Source organism: Calidris pugnax, unplaced genomic scaffold (assembly GCF_001431845.1).
Source record: "Calidris pugnax isolate Ruff unplaced genomic scaffold, ASM143184v1 scaffold55, whole genome shotgun sequence".
NCBI classification, from domain to species: Eukaryota; Metazoa; Chordata; class Aves; order Charadriiformes; family Scolopacidae; genus Calidris; species Calidris pugnax.
This window is the reverse complement of record NW_015090832.1, coordinates 2,627,863-2,649,679: the sequence shown is the minus strand read 5'-3', so window position 1 is coordinate 2,649,679 and position 21,817 is coordinate 2,627,863. Positions and strand designations below refer to the sequence as shown.

General features: G+C 42.2%; 1 protein-coding gene across 8 annotated transcripts in view; it reads left to right on the top strand.

Moving 5' to 3' along the window:
• PTPRT (protein tyrosine phosphatase, receptor type, T) overlaps positions 1-21,817 on the top strand; it is a 481,241-nt gene that overhangs the window by 446,931 nt on the left and 12,493 nt on the right. For all 8 annotated transcript variants that reach the window (XM_014941276.1, XM_014941273.1, XM_014941274.1 and 5 more), the window contains 8 exons: positions 487-574; positions 8,449-8,525; positions 9,433-9,469; positions 11,970-12,067; positions 13,849-13,965; positions 15,288-15,442; positions 18,507-18,642; positions 19,639-19,788. In XM_014941276.1, coding sequence (XP_014796762.1) covers positions 487-574; positions 8,449-8,525; positions 9,433-9,469; positions 11,970-12,067; positions 13,849-13,965; positions 15,288-15,442; positions 18,507-18,642; positions 19,639-19,788 — 858 coding nt within the window. The remainder of the gene's footprint in view (positions 1-486; positions 575-8,448; positions 8,526-9,432; positions 9,470-11,969; positions 12,068-13,848; positions 13,966-15,287; positions 15,443-18,506; positions 18,643-19,638; positions 19,789-21,817) is intronic.

Genomic DNA, 21,817 nt, shown 5'->3' with positions numbered 1-21,817 from the left:
CCCCCCCCCCCCCCCCCAAAGGAAACCAGCTGCTGGTTTATATTGCATCGCCCCATCACTAATACAGAAATAGGTGAAACCACGGTATCTGTTTTCAACTTAAATCCGAAAGCCTGAGCGCTAGCTTTCAGCCATCTGGGTTTTTCTTAGAAGTGTATGTGTGTGAAATCTCCACAAACCCTGTTCTACAGGGAAATGAGGTTAACCTGTGACTGTGCAGCCAGAAACAAATTCTCCTGATCCTTTTAGATCTCAAGTAACAGGAGGAAAACGATTCTTCGCTGGCAGAAGCCAAGGGATGCAAATGGTCTGCACCAAGCTCTGCTGTTTGCGTTCGTGGATATGCCCTTCCCTCAAGAGCAGCTGTTTGCTTGGTTGGCTCCTGAATTATGCAGCGCCTTGATTTTTGCCCTGCTCAGTCATCTTAATCCACCTGAAGGCATTGGCCAGATTTTTATAAACGCTCTGCTATTGTTTATTTTGCAGGCACTCCCCGAGGGGCAGACGGCATCCTGGGATACAGCCAAGGAGGACGAAAACCGCAATAAGAACAGATATGGAAACATAATCTCCTGTAGGTCTAAATTCACATTAAACTGGGCTTTCTGTAAGATTTTATAAGCATCCTGTGGAAAAGCGTATGTTTGAGAATCTCACTATTTACAGGGCTGAGCATTCAGTAGTTCAATCTGTTTGTTACAGGCTATGTTTCTATGATTCTTTTTTTTTAATTTTCTGGTTTTTCATTTTTTTACATCAAGCCATTGCATGACTTGATGGTTTTTTACAATTTTCTATCTACGTCACATTGTGCTTAATGGTTGTAATTTACGGGCTAAAGCCTCATCAGATTTTTGCAGTGGGTGAGGGTGCCCATTTTCTGTCCATTTTTACTACATAGCCCAGAGCTTTCAGTTCCATAAATGAGAGCACAAAAGGAAATGCGGGCAGATCAGATGTTTAGATATGGATCTGAGATCAGGTTTTCTCCTTCCTTGTGGTCAGTAACTGATGGAGCAGTCGCTGCTTGTCCCCAGAGAGCTGGTTTGATGTGTGGGACAAGGTTAGTTTCTGCCTCAGAATCACGGTAAAGCAGCTGCAAATGCACTGAAGCTTCTTAGTTTTTCTTCTTTCAATAACCAGTTACTGTTGATGTTATAGGAATATTGATACATCGCAGAACTGCAGGGTGGTGAAGGACTCCATAAAACCATTTAGGTCAACTTTATTCTCCAAGTCAGGACTAGATTCACCTCTGTCATTTTTATCAGGTATTTGTGAAGCCTCTTCCTAACGATCTCCAAAGCTGAGCTTTCCACAAGCTCTCCAGGCAGCTTACCCCAGTGTTTCATTATTCTTTTAATGACTGGGGAGAGGAGGTGAGAGAAATCATTAAGGGCTGCTGAGCAGCATCAAGTTGGAGAAGCCAAGCCTGAGAGCATCAGAACAAGAAATAAGAATACAAAGGAATGTGCCATAGATTTTCATGACTGGATAAATCTATGGAATGCTATACAAGAAAAATTGAGTCACGTTGAGTTTTGTACTCAGTACTTTGGTTTTTTCTCAGGTTAAATATGTATTTCTTCTAGAAAAACAGAATTAAAGAAGAAGAAAAAAAGCACAAAAAACTTGGCCATGAAGAAAGATCATCTCACGCATATCTTAACTTCTCCTCTCTTTCTTTTAAGACTTGAAAGAAATGATTCATGTAAGATTTCAGGGAATGGCACAGAACAGCTCGGTTCAGGGACCCCCAGGTAAAGGTGAAGAAATCTGAAAATGGAGATCAGACACTTTTGAGCCCTGATCTGATCCCAGCTCTGCAGCTGGATTTCTGTGTTGGTTGTGAGCAGGTCACCAGTTCCATTGGTCTGTCTTACTCCATGGGGAAAATGGAAGTGATTGTGCTGGAATATTACAGCATGAAAATCATCTCCCATAATTTCAGCTGTCTAAAAGCTCCACCTTGCTGTAAGTTTCCCGTGTTCCTAGTGGCAAAGAGAGATACCTTCAGACAGAGGTTCAATTTACCTGTCTGTATGATTAGCTTAAATTAAATTAGTCTAAGACAGATGAATCGCCCAGTTATAACAACTACACGTTGGATTGAAGGTGAAAGCGCCATAGTACGATATACAGAAGGAAACATTAAAGACACTTTGGTTTTCTGTATGATTTTGAGGAAGCAGTTGACATAATTTAAAAGTGGAGGTGAAAAGAGACAGGACTGTGTGCAGTAGCCACCATCTGATTTATGTTGAAGGTGGTCACAAAGAAAACGTTGAACCTCCAAGTGAAATGTGAGCAGAAATTAAGGAAGCAAAATCGAGGAAGATAAATGAGGTATTATCTAAAGGGAGGGCATTCACAGAGATTAATTGTTGTCTAACGAAGAATGATGTTAGCCTTTTAGCTATAAATATAAATACAGTAGCATTGCAGATAGGAGGTGATGCGCTTGAATAAGAGAATGCAAAAGGTAATCACAGCTAAGGAAGAAGTGTCTGCAGAGTATAAAACATCAGAAAAGAAGCTCCAGTTTGAGGGCTGTTGGGAAAAGTTTAGGATGAGTTTGAGAAGGCAGAAAGGCCTAGATAAGGATAGCAAGGTAGTAAAAGAGAGAAAGGATACAGAAGAGTTGAAGGTAAATAACGTAGTTGAGTGGGTTTTCTTTGCTTCCAAGATATGTGAAACAAAGAGTTTGAGGAGGAGACAACAGCTCTTCAGAAAGACAGCAAGGAGGATTTAGTGACATGCAATCAAGTGCGATAAAGTAAAATGAAGTGGAATCTTTGCTTCAGTTTGAAGAGGCTGGGGAGAAGGAAGGGAGGGTGCCGTAGGAAGGGGCGTATCGTTCATCAGACGTTTTGTAAAACCAGTGGGAAGTTACCAGTGGTGTCACTGGCCAAGCCTTGAGCCAGACCCTGCCGACGGGTGACATTGGGCAACTTTTCCTGGCAAAAAGCAGCGCCAGTATCTGGAATAGAGAATTGGTAGCAGAGCTGGGAATAGCAGCAGAGCAGTTGCCATGGGGCAGATCATGAGAGTTGAGCTCACTGGGGGCAAACTGTGCCAAAGCCTGAGCTGAGCAGGGGAGGGGGGAAACGATTACACCCTCAGCTGCTTTGTTGTGCTAGAATTGTAATTGCTGGTAAAACCCAGAGAATGCACTGATTGCTCGTACTGGTTTATTTGGTAAAAGGCTGCAGATGGCATTTACCGTTATGTATTTAACTACAGTTGTCATTTCATCACTCCTGGAAGAAGATATCACATGCCTTTTGGGGAGTGAATTGAAAAGTCAGGTTTTGATCTAACTTTTGTAACTGCTTCAGAGACTTTTGTTAAAACGTGGGATTGTAAGCTCTGGCAATAAGTAGCATTGCTCAGTGAATCACAGCAGATTAGATCTTGTCTTTATGGCCTTCTGGGTAATAGTACACTTACAGGACTGTTTTACTCGGCCCACTGCTTTCCCAGGGCTGTATTAACATTGTGCCTTTCTATGAAAACCTAGGTCTTACTGCCAGCCCCAACATCTGCTCTTCTTACATTTGTAAAGCAAAACTCCGGATGAGTCTAATGTATTTGTGGAAAGGAGATGCAAGAGAGCTCTAAGCTCTCCCAAGCTTTAAGCCTCAAGCTTTTTAGGGTTCCCTTCATTCTGTGACACTGGTATGGGGTTTTTTTTTAGAGACAAGGAAAGCTGAGGAGTGGTCTGTATGACCATAGAAATCCAGTGTTGATGGTGGAAGGAGGCACAGTAATTGCACTGTTTTGCTGTGCTGGAGGGAGCTGCCCTACTCAAACTTTTGTGATGTTGGCAGAGCCCACGAGCTTTGATCCTGCACTTTGGGGATAAAAGCAGTAAACAAAGACAGCTGTGGAAATGCAGGACTTTTCTTTCAGGGGCAAGGGTAGATAATGCATCCATCTACATGCTGAAGCAAAATCTTGTAAATTTGTTTTAGAGCCTAGATATTGAGACCTTCAATGTGCATCAGCAAGTGGTTGTTAGGGGAGGGATGCTGAGCTTTTGTGGGTTGAGTTGAACCCGTTATGCAGCAGAGAAAACATCCAGAAACTGTATGGGTTCTGTTGGTTCTGCTCTGTTTCTCCCCATCTTCTCCAAGTTTAGTCATGATGTATAGGAGTGAAAACTCTCAGATAAGAGCTGAGGAAATGAAGGCATCAGATTGTGTTTTGCTTCCACTTACAGGAGAGCACTTTCTTTCACTTTCTTTTCTCATTTTACTGACCATAATATTTATAGAAGGAGGTCAGCACTCACAGGGGTGCTCATACCATTCCCACTTCACACCCATCCTCCCATCTGCAGTGCAGCTCTACCATCTTCCCACTTAGGCACCATGGGTTTGAAGTCTTGTGATGCTCCCTAAAAACTATTGAGTTGATGGCAAAAGACAGTAGAGAAATTTGCTTCATTTCCTTCATATTCTGACTTGCCGTATGCTTTGAGCTGGAAGACTGTGAATGAATCAGAGAATTTTGTGGTGGAAGAGATGAACAGAGAGAGATTAACAGAGCTCTCGGCTGAAACGCAGGTGGAGTGCAATTCTTGGCCATGGACAGGGATAACGCACAAAAAAACCCAACCCATATGTCAGTATTGGATTTAGAATAGAAGTCTTTAATCTTCCAAGCATTTTTATTCCATGGTTTCTTCTGGGATGGTTTATTCCATGTTTTCTTCAAGAGTTCCTGAACTCTTGCTTGTCTGTGCAACGTCCTGGTATGTGATCCTGAGAAGATATATCACACCTTGCTGTTACCCAGGTCCCAAGGCACAGTCCAGCATCAAGGGGAGGACAGCGTGTCCTTGAGAGGGCAGATCATCCCTTTGTGCCAGAACTGGGTTGAATAATTTCAAAAGATGGCTGTATTTCTCCATTGGCGATGTGGGGAACCTTGACAGCCAGTTTAGACTAGCTGCGTAATATTTAGATGGCGAAAGTTGTGCGAGATTAATCCAGTGCTGGTGTCAAAATGAGATGTGGAAAAATTGCAATGATATTTCAAATGATCACTAATGGGAATTTTGACAGAAGTTTGAAATGATAACATTTTTGTGCTAAAATGGGAGCACAATGCTTTTCAGTGAAATTCTTGTCATTTTTGAAATCTGTTTTAAGACCAATTTTCAGTCAAAGTACTCTTCATACAGATTTAGAGTTCTGCTAACTTGCATACGGACTATAGTAAACAGGGAGAAATATAATAATTTTGTACATTTCTTAAAGTATATTTCCATTTTTTTGTAGTCCTGGGTGTTAAAAACATGCCATTTTTTTCTGTTTCTTTTCCATTTTTTTGTAGTCCTGGGTGTTAAAGACATGCAATTTTTTTTCTGTTTTCCCCTCCATTTTTGAAATTTCCTCTAGTCCATCTGTAACACATAGTGATATGATGCCTGATAAATGTACAGAGGAGTTGAGTCCCGCTTTCATTTCAGTGTGCCAGTCCAGTGCATAGGGTACAGAATCAGGAGTAAATTCTAACTTGAAATTTCCTCTAGTCCATCTGTAACACACAGTGATATGATGCCTGATAAATGTACAGAAGAGTTGAACCCCACTTTCGTTTCAGTGTGCCAAATATGCAATCTCTTTTGGTAGAGCAGTCCAGTGGATAGGGTGCAGAATCAGGAGTGAATTCTAAGCATTGGGAGAAGATGTAATGAAGACATTTTCTGTTCTTCAAAAAGCACTTAAAGGTCTGCAGATGAAAAAAAACTAAGTACAAGCTTATTACTGCTAATAGCATAATAAGTTGCAATGGGTTTTTTGCCCCCCTCAATTAAATAAAAGCCAAATTCCAAAGTTTTTTGGGAAAAAAGGGGTATTTACAAGGTAAGTTATTTCACAAACTTTTATCCAGACTGTGCTCCTAAACTTATGAACAAGATTAAAGACACCAGTAAGACGTCATTAATATTTTTTGTGTTTATCTGATACAGATTATTTTTTTCCTGCTGCACTGTTGACACTTCCAAGAAAAATAAATCTCCCACAGGAGTTAATCTCACTCTTGTAAAATGTGCAGTGAAATATTTTGAATTCTCTCCTCCCAAAGTAAAGTCCAGCTAAAAGTATTTTCCATTTGGTCCCAAAATGTAATTGGACCTAAACCTGAATGTCTCCCTTTATAAAAATATCATTCCTTTCCAATAACAATTTTGTCATTCTTTACTGGTTTTCATAGGTAGAATGACCATATTTGGTTTAAAGGGAAAAAAACCAACAACTAACTACACTTTTTACAGTTAAAGAACCTCTTTTCTTTATCTATAATTGTCTTAAATGCACAGACCTCTTCTGCAGTCTGCTTCTCAGATCCCTCACATCTGGTGCTCCCAGCTCCATCCTGTCTGTTTTAAGTTTTTAACTCAGGAGTGACTCAAAGAAGTGAAACTTAATTTGGGGGTTTCGTTCTACTAAATGAATAGAGGCAGGTTCTTCCTTGAGGGCTGTGGAGAGCACTCCAGCTACACACCGTGTGTAGGCAGGGTCTTGAAAAATCAACCCGAGATGCTTTTCACCTGTCAGCAGGGTCATTTTTGGTCTTGGCACTTTTTGGTTCTATTGTTGCAGTTAAGTTAAGACTTCCATAACATTATATCATGGCATCACAGGAGGAGTTAGTCAATGTTCCCTTCCCAACTGTTTGCTCCGGGGTTGTTTTTTTTCTTTGCTTTTGTTCTGTGTGATTCTTAACGAGCTTAGCTCGCTGCCTTGAATTGCAAGTGTGAAGTTGTCTACGGGAGATGTTGAGTGTTTCATCTAGATGTCCGGTTTAATCAGCTTTTTGTCTATCCTGGTGGATTGCTCCAAGTATAAATTCTTTTGTTGCCTGTCTAACCACATGATTTACTGCAACTCCTGGTGCGGTTGCCTTGAGCGCAGGTAATTGTCTGGAGTTGGGAACAGCATCAGCACTCTGAGAAATACACCAATTTCCACTGCGTCTACAAAGGTTTTATTTATTAATACAAATATAACAGAGCTTTTGCAGGATTCACCTACTTAACCTTTTTTTTTTTTTTAATTCAAATACGGGATTTGATAAATACAGCAAAGTGGTTGTATTTTTTGGGTTTGGAAATCTCACCCAAAGAGTGAACGGAGCATAAGAATCATTGCTTTACACAACCAAATGAATATTTAATATATATCCAAATCTTGGTTTTCAGAACTGCACGCACATCTGTCTTCACAATTATTATCTGATTCTGAATTTAATTAAGGGCTAACTAAACCTATTTTTTCACTGAGTTACTGCAGAATCACACCTCGTATTTATATGTTTCGTTGCTCTGATTCTTTTTAATTGAATGCAAATCATGCTTAGGACTGTATTTTGCAAAGTGCTTCTAAACATTAATGCTTTGCTGACAGAGAGCTAGGGTCTCCAGAGCTGGCAGAGAGGAAATAAACTTAATGGACTCTATATTATACGTCTTTAAAAAATCCTTTAGAAATGAGCCCAGCACGCCCAGCAGTGACCGCTGTGACCCGGTGGCCTTTGCCGAGCGACTGGCCCTTAGAGAGCAGTTCTGCAATTAATTGCACACCAGAGCTGGGGTTGCCAGGCCAGATCAGCTCCACAGCCCAGCTCCCCCAGTATCTCCTTTGACAGAGCCCAGCACCAGCTGTTCTGGAGAAAGATCAAAATAGTCCCTTGGTGGAAAAATCATGACATAATCTGCCCGCCGGGGTGGTGCCTTTCTGCGGCTGAACTGCAGAGCGTGCCGGGAGATGGAAAGATTGATAGCTGTTATTTTATTGCCTTATCTAAAGTAACTTTGAACGTCCTCAAAAACATGAACGTTTCCAATTTATTTTTTTAAAGCTGCCTTGGCACCGTTTTGTTGCCGTGAGTTCTGTGGGTTGCTCCGAATCCCTTTGGAATATCCTTTCAGGTTTCTGAGTTGCCCCATTTCTTACTTTCAGGATTTCATTTGCCATTTTACCCTCCTTAATCTTTTATACCTCTATCGTGACCTATTTATTTTAATCCTGATCTTGCCAGTTTTAGCTCTTGCCTCAGTTTCCATAGACCAGGTGAAGCCAGGGAGGCTGTTACTTCCAAGCATGAAGATGGCTTGAAGATGGAGATACGTCCTCCAAAGAGCTGTCCTGAGACCCCCAAATCGAGCAATGTTTGTGGTCTGTGTAGAAGCTCTATGAAGGTTATGACAGCAGTAAATTTAATGAACGCAGAGTATGGATGAATACTAACCTAAGGATCTAAAAATTACATCTTAAAAGAAAGGGTGTGTAGGAACAGGAATATATCTGATACTCTTCCATATTTTTACTATTGTAAGTATTGAATGACGCATTTGCAGGAACCAGCAGATAAAATGAAGCACTTACAAAGTCCTCTTTATCGTTACTGTCACTTTTTCTTCTTTCCTTCTTTCAGATGATCATTCAAGAGTGAGATTGCAGCTGCTGGATGGGGACCCTCACTCTGACTACATCAACGCCAATTACATCGACGTAAGGCTCCTGGCCGTTCCCACTCTGCCAAACGCTCCCTGACAGCTCTGCTCAGGGACTCAGAGCATCCTACGTAGGGACAGACTGTTGATCTGATATGAATGACAGCTGAGCATTATACAAACGTCGTGTTGTGACAGGGAGAAGGTTCTCGGTCTCCAGTTTATTCTGTCTGACCGATCCGGGCAGACGGAGATTTCCTGTGCTTGACAGATCCACCAGCAGATGTGGGCTGTGGGCTGAGTGACGTATGCAGACAGTGATATCAGCCCTTTGCAGTGGCATTAGTGGGTATCTGAGACTTATCGACTTCTCCCAAAGTTGCAGTGCATAAGGCGTGTTCAATAGATTGACCTATTATTTTTTTTAGTCTTGTAAAATAACATTCAAAAAGCCGCCTCCCTTGCACAGGCAGAATGATCACATGAACACGTGTTTCTTGTGTGCAACTCCTAATTCTTAGGAACACGACAACATTCAGAAGAGTTTCTTTAAGGGATGAAAAATACACCTAATTACCTAAGACTGATACACAGGATTTTCATACAGAGGCAAATGCGCACTCTTCTTCTTTTTTCAAACAAGAAGGGGCAACTTTGCCTATTTTCAGAGTTGCCCACAGGGTAGTCAGAGGACTTGTGTTTCTTCGAGGGAATAGTGAAAACTGCCCCATTCCTGTTTTCTCTTTGGGGTAATGAGATCTTACTATTCAGCCTGAGCAAGATACTATCACTTAAAATATCACAGGGCAACCTCATTGTCTATCTTCACTCGTTCAATAACCAGGGTTAGTCCACACAGTTAAGCGTGTGGTGGTTGTTGGCACCTGGACAGTATGAAATAGATGCTGCTGTGCTTTGTCTGAACTGTCATCTCCAGATTTACACAGATTTTCTTTTTTTTCCAGGGATACCACCGGCCTCGCCATTACATCGCAACTCAAGGCAAGTCCATTCTTGTATGTCTAAATATTTGTAAAACTGCTGCTGTTTTAAACTGCTGTAAGAGCTATTTATAGGGTGACATCTTCTATTTTGGGGAACGTCTGAAAATGTGGTACAGGGGCACAAAAGGGAAGGAAATGGGATGTTCCAAGGTCTCTAAGGCACTCAAACACAAAACCTCAGCTACAGGAATAAAAAATGCTACAGACTTAGAGGCAGCAGTACAATCTATAATGTGTCTGTTGTGCTTGAAGTATGAGATTAGAACTAAAAGAGACTTTACAGAGCTTGGGTTTAACTTCTGGAGTAAAATTGCTTGGGGAGGGCAGTATGTGTAAGCCCGTGACTGATGAACTTTTGGTTAGCAGGAACTAGTAGGAAATGCATTTGAACACCACCTTCTGTAAGTGAGTTAATGAGTTTCCCATGCCTTTAGGAGAAAAAAAAAAGAAGAAAACCCCAACACAATTAAATGCTGAGGGCTCTCCATGTTGGATGACAAACCTCTTCACTCCTGTTCTTTACCACAGGGTGCTCTATTTCTGCATAACTGGCCAAAATTTTATGTCATGACCACTTCCCTTACCTTTATTTTTCCTCATTTTTGTATCTTCCTTACCTGCAAAAGTGGCATTCACAGAAATGGCTCTATTCTTAAATTTTGCTTTATGACTTCATTCCTGGCTTGTCCCTATTGAAAGAGTAAGAAACTAACTTAGAATAAAACTGGCATTTGAGGATCTATGGGAATAGGGAATGCAGTAAGGCAGAGAACAGGGAGGATGGAGGATGGGCAGAGTGGGTGAAAGGAGTCCATGGGAGAAGAGAGGAAGGAAACAGAGAGGAAGGAAAAAAGGTCAAGTGCTACAGACTTAGAGGCAGCAGTACAATCTATAATGTGTCTGTTGTGCTTGAAGTATGAGATTAGAACTAAAAGAGACTTGACAGAGCTTGGGTTTAACTTCTGGAGTGAAATTGCTTGGGGAGGGCAGTAGGAGTAAGCCCGTGACTGATGAACTTTTGGTTAGCAGGAACTAGTAGGAAATGCATTTGAACACCACCTTCTGTAAGTGAGTTAATGAGTTTCCCATGCCTTTAGGAGGAGTAAGCCCGTGACTGATGAACTTTTGGTTAGCAGGAACTAGTAGGAAATGCATTTGAACACCACCTTCTGTAAGTGAGTTAATGAGTTTCCCATGTCTTTAGGGAAAAAAAAAAAAAAGAAGAAAACCCCAACACAATTAAATGCTGAGGGCTCTCCATGTTGGATGACAAACCTCTTCACTCCTGTTCTTTACCACAGGGTGCTCTATTTCTGCATAACTGGCCAAAATTTTATGTCATGACCACTTCCCTTACCTTTATTTTTCCTCATTTTTGTATCTTCCTTACCTGCAAAAGTGACGTTCACAGAAATGACTCTATTCTTAAATTTTGCTTTATGACTTCATTCCTGGCTTGTCCCTATTGAAAGAGTAAGAAACTAACTTAGAATAAAACTGGCATTTGAGGATCTATGGGAATAGGGAATGCAGTAAGGCAGAGAACAGGGAGGATGGAGGATGGGCAGAGTGGGTGAAAGGAGTCCATGGGAGAAGAGAGGAAGGAAACAAGGTCAAAGAGAGATTCTGGTCTAATAAACCCCTTGTGAGTACTGGCTGTTGGAATCTGAAATTTTTCTCTCTGGGGGATCTTCAGAAAAAGGCTAAATTCTACATGTTTCTTTCTGCCTTCGTAATGAATAAATATACTGTGAAATGGAGGAATTTTAGTGCTGCATCAAGTACAAATTTCAATACAGCTTTAATTACAGGCTCACTATAGGGTGCATCCACGTCCCATTACTTATACATGATTACCTACTGGAGCCATCTCCACTATTTACAATACAACCACCACCTCTGTTTCCAGCATGCTAGAACCTTAAATAACCCCTGCGAGGAAGTTCTTTTAAAGTGGGAGTCCATGGGAGAAGAGAGGAAGGAAACAAGGTCAAAGAGAGATTCTGGTCTAATAAACCCCTTGTGAGTACTGGCTGTTGGAATCTGAAATTTTTCTCTCTGGGGGATCTTCAGAAAAAGGCTAAATTCTACATGTTTCTTTCTGCCTTCGTAATGAATAAATATACTGTGAAATGGAGGAATTTTAGTGCTGCATCAAGTACAAATTTCAATACAGCTTTAATTACAGGCTCACTATAGGGTGCATCCACGTCCCATTACTTATACATGATTACCTACTGGAGCCATCTCCACTATTTACAATACAACCACCACCTCTGTTTCCAGCATGCTAGAACCTTAAATAACCCCTGCGAGGAAGTTCTTTTAAAGTGCCCCAGGCTGTTGTGTGCCCTGTAACCCCAAATGGCAGAGGGATGCTCCGGAAGGGAGGGTAGGATCCTGTGGGAACAGGGCAATGGCTGAGAAACAGCTGAAAAGGATTGTTGGCATTCCATATGCTCTCTTAAGATGTCCTTTTGTCTTTTCTCCTGCCCCAGGGCCGATGCAAGAGACAGTGAAGGATTTCTGGAGAATGATTTGGCAAGAAAACTCTGCAAGTGTTGTCATGGTCACCAACTTGGTGGAAGTGGGCAGGGTAAGGGTACCGCTTCCCCAACATCTAAAGCCAAACCAGCGCTGGGTCTTACACAGCAGGCTCAGAAAGGGAAATGCCTTTTACTTACTGTAGTGAGGGACTGAATTAAGCCACCCCAGGTTTTCCTCTAAAATGCTACGTTTTGTAATACTTAGCTACTTCCCTTCTAGACTAATAAGGATCTTGTTCCTGGTGTAAGTCTCGGCTTTAGCAGAGTTACGCAAATTTATGCCAGCTGAGAAGCTGTCTCCTTTTTCAGTACAGAAGGAAGAATGTACTTCTGTAATAATTATTCTTTATCTGTATAATTTGATAATAATTTTGTATAATACCCACAAAAATCCAGAGGGGCGAGAACGTGCAACTGGTGTTCAAACTATCAAAAGAGCTCTGTAAATGACTGTTCAAAGTCTAGAGTTTCTAATCGTGTCAGAAGATGACTGTTCCATGGTGGTTTGAGATTGTGAACAGCTGGATCCCGGGGGCACCAGCAACACTGGGCATCTCAACAACCACTGCTTCGTGCTCTCAGGCTCTGATGAACCAGAAGTGCCTGTGCCAGCACAAGGCAATTGCCAAAGCCTATGATGGGAGCAAACGTGAATAAGTCAAAAGGCGTAGGTTAGACCTTAGAGAACAAGAAAAAGGCATGTCTGGGGTGGCTTTCCACAGCATATTCTTCCCACTCCTGCTGGTCTTTGGCTTAGAGACATTCTCAGCCAGAAACTGGAGCTCTTAAAAATTTTGTCCTGGTGTTTGTCACCTTACATTGCTCTGGTACTAAGAAAAATTTAAATTACAGTTTACTCACAGCCATTAGTAATTCAGCTGCTTTGTATTTCATTTCCTTTAGATCTCATGGTTGAATGCCAGCTGATTTTGTTCATTTATTGTTATTTATTCTATTTTACCTTTTACTGACACTTCTGTTTGAAATAAATGCCTCCCTCTGAAAAAAAACAACAGAACAACAAACCTACATTAATCATATTTAATATTTATAAAACCCTTTCCGATTATGACTGGAGCTGGAACATGAAACCTTCTTCGCAGTAGCTAATTGCTTCAGCTTTTAGATGCTGTTCCACTCTTTCATGCTAGAGCATTTAATAACTTGATAGTCTTTGTTAGCCTAAATAACCCTTCTAGAGCTTCACAGCCTGGGCTTTAATTTCTACTGTTAGTTTTGCACATGGCTTCTAGAAGTGGCTAAGCTCGGGATATATTTACGTGATCAGGAGATTTCTTTCTTAAGCCTTAATTGAGGCCTGTCACAGCTGGTAAAATGTAAAATTTGTGTCCACATCTGATAAGGAAAGCTTAGAGTCAAACATATTTAATGTATCAGCAAGTATCTCGCAATCCCAGTGAACTGAAATTCTCTGGCTGAGCAGAGAGAGTTCAGAATCACAGTAGCAATAGGAAGAGCATGGACTTTTCTCAGAGGGGATGGTGCTGGTGACTACCAGGTGTTCTGTAAGCCTGATGTATGGTCAGGGCATGCATGGAAATTTAAGGAAGCCTTTCTTAAAGAAGGAGAGTTTAATGTGTCCTCTTAATTTGTATTCACAACAGAGGAAACTGAAAAAAAAATCCTCCCTGTGGTTTCTGTATGTGGTAAAGGAATTTTGATCTAATTTATACAGTTAATTTTGACAGGGTCTGAACATCAGAAGAAAGCCCAATTTGTGTTGGCTTCAGCTTGAAAGTGGAGTAAAATGTAGGTCAGCTCTGACTCAGCTTGAGCTAGTTCCTCTCAATGTTTTCTATTTTCCCCCCAGGTAAAGTGTGTTCGATACTGGCCAGATGACACAGAGGTCTATGGAGACATTAAAGTCACATTAATTGAGACAGAACCATTGGCAGAGTATGTCATACGCACTTTTACTGTACAAAAGGTAAGGAAATCTTCAATCAGCTGAGATTTAGATACAACACTTAATTTGTATTCAGAAATGTGCACTCTGGGAAGTATATCCAGAATGCTTTTGGAGATGGGAGCTGTTACTGTTTGGACAGGTTTCACTTCAGAAACCTGAATTTTTGACAGTGATTCCAATTTTGGACAAATGATTTTAAATTAACATCTTGATGTAGCCACAGAAGTAGAATCCACAGTGCATGAAGTTTAAATGCATCCAAAAGCCAGCAGATAGTTGATGGTGTGCCAGGAATAATAACTGTCGTGTTTCACTCTGGCAAATTACAGATGACAAAAGGTATCAGTTAAACTGGATGCCAGGTAGGGTCCCCTTTCAACAGAAATAAAAATATAATAAAGGCGAGAGTGTAAAAATTATCCCCAAATTGGCAGGATTTGGAAGATTTTTGTTACGTGTAATTAGAAATTGGAAGTCTAAGTGTTAGCGTCTTCCAGGTCTGTCCAAATTACTCTGCAAACACTCAGTAAGTGTTTTTAAAGCTTCTCAAAAATTCCTGCTAAATAAACTTCAGCCACACTGGGAATATTGCTCCAGTTTTCTAATACATCAGCTCCATATTTCATTAAATCACTAAAAACTTGGTAAGAAATGCGAGTGCCAAAATCTGGCAGGTTAGAGGACCTGCTGCTGGATTCCACCTACATTTCATGTACAATAAAATGTCACAGCCAACTGATGTTTTTGTGTTACCCTTTGCAGGGCATATACAGTTGGGGTCAATTTTCATGTACCAATAACTCGATCTCGCCAGAAAAGCCAAGTGATGGGTCTGGGTACCAGTTTCTGCCCTTTTTGTCACCAGCTGTAACCTCAAACTGAGATTTTTTGACAAGAGATGGCGGAAAATCTGCCATCCCTGGGGCATGCCCACTCTCTGGGTGTTCATTCCCCAGGCTGTTCCTTCAACACCTCAAAAAAGATTTAAGAGTGACTTCTTGGGGGTTTATGGCCCCTCAGAGGAGGCTGGGTAAATGCAGCCATGGTATGCTGGGGCTGAAATCACCCTGTAAAGTTCCACCTCAGCTGGGTTTGAACTCTAAGATAACAGGTTTGGATTGGGAGCTGGCGTTCACCTTCATAGTCCTCAGTCGTGTGTCACCCACTTGGTTTGTCCTTGGAGCTCAGCTTGAAATCGCTGGGAGTAAAAGCGGTGCGGGCCACGTTCCTGCCTATAATGAGAGCTGAGTGCTTGTTCAGCGAGAGGGAAGGGAGCCGTGATGGGAATATGCTGATTGCAGTCTGATGGAAGAAAAATAGAGGCTTTTTTGTCTCCTCAGAAAGGCTACCATGAGATCCGAGAGATTCGGCAGTTCCACTTCACCAGCTGGCCGGACCATGGGGTCCCTTGCTATGCCACGGGCCTCCTGGGCTTCGTTCGCCAAGTGAAGTTTCTCAATCCCCCAGAAGCAGGACCCATCGTTGTGCACTGCAGGTATGCCACCTCTTGGTCTGAGCCTCTCCTCCACCAGCTTTTTCAGCTTTTTTTCTTTTTTTTTTTTTTTTTTCCCTTCTCTGGCAATAACCAACTACGTTTTGTTTGCTTGAGAGTACGATTTGTAGGCTTCACGAGGAAACAAAGTGGAATTTGGTTTTCTTTTCTAAAGTGGCAGCTCTGGAGCTTAGCTGGCATGAATTGGAGATGATATAAGTAGGTCAGAGAGGGCCATTCGAATGTAGAAGACTCTCTGGTGGCCTATACTCTCTTAGATGCTCATAGCAGAGCTGGGAAAATGGAAAATATCTGGGACAACCATCCCAGTCATTATCTACAGCAAACCTCACGTGGCAGAAGGGACAATGCCTACAAAAAGACAGGGAATTTTAAAGCAACTTTGCTTTTCTGTGCCCACATGCACTGCAGTCCAGCTTTATTCCAGCCTCAATAGTCTTATCTGAAACGTTAGCCTGCCTTCCGGGGCCTGGATGCCAACCATTGGGCATCTTGGCCTCCTCAAAGCCCAGGAGCTGGAAGGGGAACGTCAGGCTGAAAACCTGCCCAGTGCCTTTCAGCTGGTAAGTAGAAGAGGAAAGCCTGAAGAAACTGCCCCCCCTTTGTCTGAGCCTCTCCCCCCCCATCTTTTTCAGCTTTTTTTTTTTTTTTTTTTTTTTTTTCCCTTCTCTGGCAATAACCAACTACGTTTTGTTTGCTTGAGAGTACGATTTGTAGGCTTCACGAGGAAACAAAGTGGAATTTGGTTTTCTTTTCTAAAGTGGCAGCTCTGGAGCTTAGCTGGCATGAATTGGAGATGATATAAGTAGGTCAGAGAGGGCCATTCGAATGTAGAAGACTCTCTGGTGGCCTATACTCTCTTAGATGCTCATAGCAGAGCTGGGAAAATGGAAAATATCTGGGACAACCATCCCAGTCATTATCTACAGCAAACCTCACGTGGCAGAAGGGACAATGCCTACAAAAAGACAGGGAATTTTAAAGCAACTTTGCTTTTCTGTGCCCACATGCACTGCAGTCCAGCTTTATTCCAGCCTCAATAGTCTTATCTGAAACGTTAGCCTGCCTTCCGGGGCCTGGATGCCAACCATTGGGCATCTTGGCCTCCTCAAAGCCCAGGAGCTGGAAGGGGAACGTCAGGCTGAAAACCTGCCCAGTGCCTTTCAGCTGGTAAGTAGAAGAGGAAAGCCTGAAGAAACCTTGCTGCTTGGTTTACAGCTGGGAAAATTCAGACTTGAATTTTGAGGCTTGCTCAACTCCCCAGTGGCTGCTGTTACTGGTGAGGGCTCTTCTGCACTGCTTTCTTCCAGCTGAGCTGAAAGCCCCGCTCTGCAGGGCACTATGTGGATATGTAGCAGAGTGTCCCAGCCATAAAAAGCCTTTTTTTTGGGGTGTGAGCAGGTATGCTGCTGGTGCTGGGAGAGCAGACACACACAGACTGGCATCAGAGTTAGGTGGCTTCAAATGCAAGGAAGGACGTTGCTACAAAACCAGAGTTTGGCTTTGTAGCAGCTGATTTTGGGGTGCTCAGGGCATGGGTTCTGTAAAGGAGATGTGGCTGGAGAGCGGAGCTGGCTGTCCCAAAATCTCACCCCTAATCAATCGGCAGGCAATTACCTCTAAGTGCCACTCTGTGTGATGAGTAAGAGAGAGAGAATACATTCCAACACTACTTTGAAAGGGAAAAATCAATTAAATCTTCTATTTTTTAAATAGTTTTGGGTTGGGGGGTTTGTTTTCTTTTGTTGGGTTTTTTTAGCAAGCAATGAATCCGTTTTATAATAAAATAGAGGTAAACCTGAGGAGCTGGCAGAAGGGAGTTCATTCAGAGCTCAGGGCCTGAATTTGCTTCCTTGGTGCCATGACACGGGTCTGGCCCTGGAGGGAGTCTCAACCTGATTCATTGTCACCAAGAAAGCAAGGAGAAATTTTTCATCCTTCACATTTTAATGAATAAATGCCATTTCCTCTCTGTTATTTATCTGCTTTTGAATTTTAATGACTTGCTTTAAGTGGTAATTACCAAATTCTCCCTACCGATGCCTGGCTGGATAATATCACTGTTCGATATTTATGAAGTGCCAGGATCCTCTAAATATAGAAATGTTATAACTATTTGTTAAAATTCTGAAAAGCTGAGAGATAAAGGGAGAGGAAATGCCACTTATTCATTAAAATTCTGCAAATGAAAAATATCTTCTCTCTATTCAGCAGTTGATTAATCTGGTCCATTAATTTATGGTCATTCATATCTCCTTGCTTTCGGCTCTGCTGGAGTTTTCGTGCCACTGAAGTTTCCCTGATTTGAGCTGAGTTTTCCTTCTTCCTTTGGAGTAATGTGAAGAGACGTTCTCCTCTCTATCCTTCACACCTAAACAGCTTGGATGATTTCCCAGGAGGGAAGGAGGACACAGTGACAACACAGTTTTGCAGGAGATGGTCCAATTCTCACGAGCAGCGGGGGGCTCTAAACTGAAGGTTTTGAGTAGCCTTGAGCTCCTTTCTCTATAATTTTACAATCCACAACTTGAAATCACTCTCCTCGGGACCCAAACTCCTCCAGATTAAAAAGGGAAAAAAAAATGTTTGAGGTGGAGGACTGAGCCTCTTTCATCACGCCCACTTGAGTAAACATGTGCCTGCCTTTTAAAGAGTCCCATGGAAGAAAACTGCTGGAATTGTGTCTATTTGTGACCTGGAGGCTGCTCTCCTCTCCCATGTCCTGTGTGATGGGAGGTGTGCAGGTGAACCGGCCTGTAAAAACATAATGATTATTTTTCTAATTTTTTTTATTGATGTTCAAGAACACAGTGCTTTTATTCCTGCTACCTGGCTCCCTTTCAAGTAATATTATTTTACCCTATTCTTTTAAATCCTAAGCTAATTGAGCTACATACAAAAATCACCCCATTGAGGAGAGGGGAGCAGCTTCCAAGAGAAGACACCTGTGTCTGTGATACAGCTCTTTTCTCCTCTGTAAAGCCCTGCCCCTCCACGGTCCCTTAATCATGCAGACCCTCATTGTTGTTTTTTTTCCTTTTTTCAGTGCTGGGGCCGGGAGAACAGGGTGCTTTATTGCCATCGACATCATGCTTGACATGGCAGAGAACGAAGGCGTGGTAGATATATTTAACTGCGTGCGAGAGCTGCGATCCCAAAGGGTCAATCTGGTGCAGACAGAGGTAGGTGCCAGCAGGTCTCTTCTTAACCACGTGCTGCTTCCCTGTCAGCTCCTCTGCTCCACGGGAGCCCAGCGATTCATTAAGTCCACGCTTGCTTCCTCTGTGAAGTGATTATACAGAACTTTTCGGTGGCTAAACATGCCCAGATGTGCACCGAATCACATCCACTGGCGGCTTCTCGGGGCCTCCAAGACAGGAGGGCAGACCTTGAAGTTCAGGTCTTAGCATTGCTGATTAATTTTATTCTCGTGGCAGAAAAAAGCCAGCTCCTGAAGAATCCTCTCATGACTCGTGCATAGATGTGCTGCAGACTCGAATAGTACCTAGTTTATGTCAGTTGGGAGCTAAACAAATGAAAGATCCTTGATTAAAGGACTGGGTGCTGATTAAGCAAGCTGCTCCGTCGCGTAGAGTCTGGCAGCTGCACAAACTTCTGTGGAACCATTATCCTGCTACAAAACTTCTTCCTATGGGCTTCAGGGCCTTCCCCTCCTGAGGGACAGGACAAGAGCCTGGGGCAGAGAAGAGCTTTTAGCTTTGTTGGACTTCTCATATTTAGTTCAGAGGAAAAACTTTACCTGGAATACTGGGAGTCCAGGGGTTTTGAAGACGGATGAACTGTTAGTACAGTTGTTTCTGCTGGTGTTATCACAGGTCCAAAGCACAATCCATCCCTGACCATCACCTCGTGATGGTGAACAGAAAAGCTTTACTCCCTGATTTCCTCCTCTGCCTACCCCCTCTTTGTCCCAGCGTTCCTGAGAGTGGTGACTTCCCATTTTACTTGTAAATCTGAAATGAATACATGAGACCTCACGTTCAGTGATGGATGAAATATGCTCACAAAGCTGTCACATAACACACTCTGTAATTTGTCTCCACATGAAACAGAGCCAAATATGTATATTGGGCATGATTTAAGAAAAACAAAACAGTGATACTTCATGAACTGTATTAAAAATATGATTTTAATATCTTATTCTCTTCCCTCTGCAGGAGCAGTATGTATTTGTCCATGATGCCATTTTGGAGGCATGTCTCTGTGGCAACACAGCCATTCCAGTTTGTGAGTTCAGATCCATATATTACAACATCAGCAGACTAGATCCACAGACCAATTCCAGCCAGATAAAAGATGAGTTTCAGGTAATTTCATGTGTCTCAGTCATTGCAGTTGGTGTAGTGAAGGTGTTTAATCAATTGCTGTGTGTTGTTTTACGATTTCCAACAGAGCAGAGAAGGGGGGACACTGAGCCAAGGTCTGATTTCAGCTGATTTTTGTTTTTTACTACTGAATCAAGCAGAGATTTGTTTTTAATCTTGGACTTATCAGCCTTCGGCAAGGAAAAAATTCCCCATTACTTCAGTAGAGCAAGGGTACTAATTTTCACATATAATGTTGTACTTCTCATTTCAACAAATATTCTGCTGTTAATTTTCTCCTGTAATTTATGCAGAAACATTTATGCCTCAAGGTCTCTTTTTATCTTTTCTCGTGGCTCATATGCTGATTCTGAGTCTTAACAATCAACTTGTTGACGTCCTTCCATACAATAGGAGAAAGTGAGCTTTACTTTCTCTATTTCTAATTTTCAATGAACTGAATCCCTCAGTTCAGTATGTACTTTGTACCAAGTAACTGGTGGTGAGAACTAAAATGACAAATAATAAAACTCAGAAGGGCTAGTGTACCACCATTTGCTAGGGGTGAAATGAGGACCACTCCACCTTCTGCTGTCACCATTGCTTGTCCCACCCTAATAAATGGGCTGGAGACACACGAGCCATGAGCCCTGTGAAGCTGGACCTCTCCCACTGTAGAGAATTCACCCTGCAGAACGGTGAACTAAGTTTTCCAGTCTTATTCCCCGTGTACCTGTAAATTCCTTGAGGATTTTCAGCTAACACTGATGTGCGGAAAGACATAATACTGTGGGAAATCTGGGCAAGATGAGTTAGATGGGAAAGAGAGAGAGACCTCTGCTATTTTTCAGGAGACCATTCTTAGTCAGCAGTAGAGAGGTGGAGATTCCTTTAATTGTAGGAAATGCCCACCCCCTTGCCCAGCAAAGTGTCTTTTGCAGCACGAAAATGTCTTTTCAGAACCCCAGTCTGAGTCAGATGCCTCTTTTCCTCCCCCTCTATGCGAAGGGAGAACGTGTGTTTTTATCTGAAACCTTACAGGGAATCATCAGGGTTGGGATAGTGAGATAAAGAATGTGGATCCCAACTGATGACAGTTCAATTAAAAAAAAGATCTGTTTTTATCAAGCAATATCAGATCTGTAAAAGCGTTTCTGGTTCTGGACACTTGGCACGAAGGAGCCAAAGCCTAACTTCATCAAATGCTGTTATGCTATTTATAAAAAAAAAAGTCATCACTTGCTGAGCTTATTTTGTCATGAGATGAGACGCGATTTGTCGCCCGTGTGCTTGTTCTTTTGAGCTGCCAGGGGCTGGCAACTCCTGTGGGAGGGAATGCTCCGTCGTACTTTGCATAAGAGGTTCCTTCTCTGTCTGCTTGTAGAATCTATTTTTACAGGATTTTGGCTCAGAGCGTTCTTCAGCCCTTTTTGTCTGGATTTAATGCAAAAGATGGTATCTTTTGCTGCAGTCTTTATGAGCCAGTTGATCTAACTGTAGATCTGTTGGTGCAATTTGTATTATTTAGGTCCCACTGGCCCTCAGGTGAGGTTTGGATGTATTTCTCATGCACTATATGTTGCCTGAACGTGCAAAAGCTCGTTCTGGAGAGATTTTGTAATCTGAATAAGTACAAAAGCAGGGGAGAGAGGGGAAGGCCATAAAATAGACAGGACTAAGTTACTAACAAGTCACCTGCCTAATTATCTGTACTGTCAGAGATCTGAGATTTCATGTTGCTTCCCCAGCCAGGCTATCTGCTTTCCATCTTTAGACAAAGGGACTTTTCATGTAGAACCTGCATAATCCAGAGCAGCTGCCTTACTTCAAATTTTGTACTTGGACACCTTCCTTTATCTTGGATAGCTTGAGACTCCTCTTTTCTCCATTCATAGCCTGTCTAGCAGAAGTCAGGCTCTTTGTAAGAATTTTTGGCCCCGAAATGTTTTGTGTTCCTCTGATGGCTGGAAAGGAGTTCAATGTGTGACTGCACGGGCTTTGTTCAGGAAGAGGACACATAACAAGGGAAAGT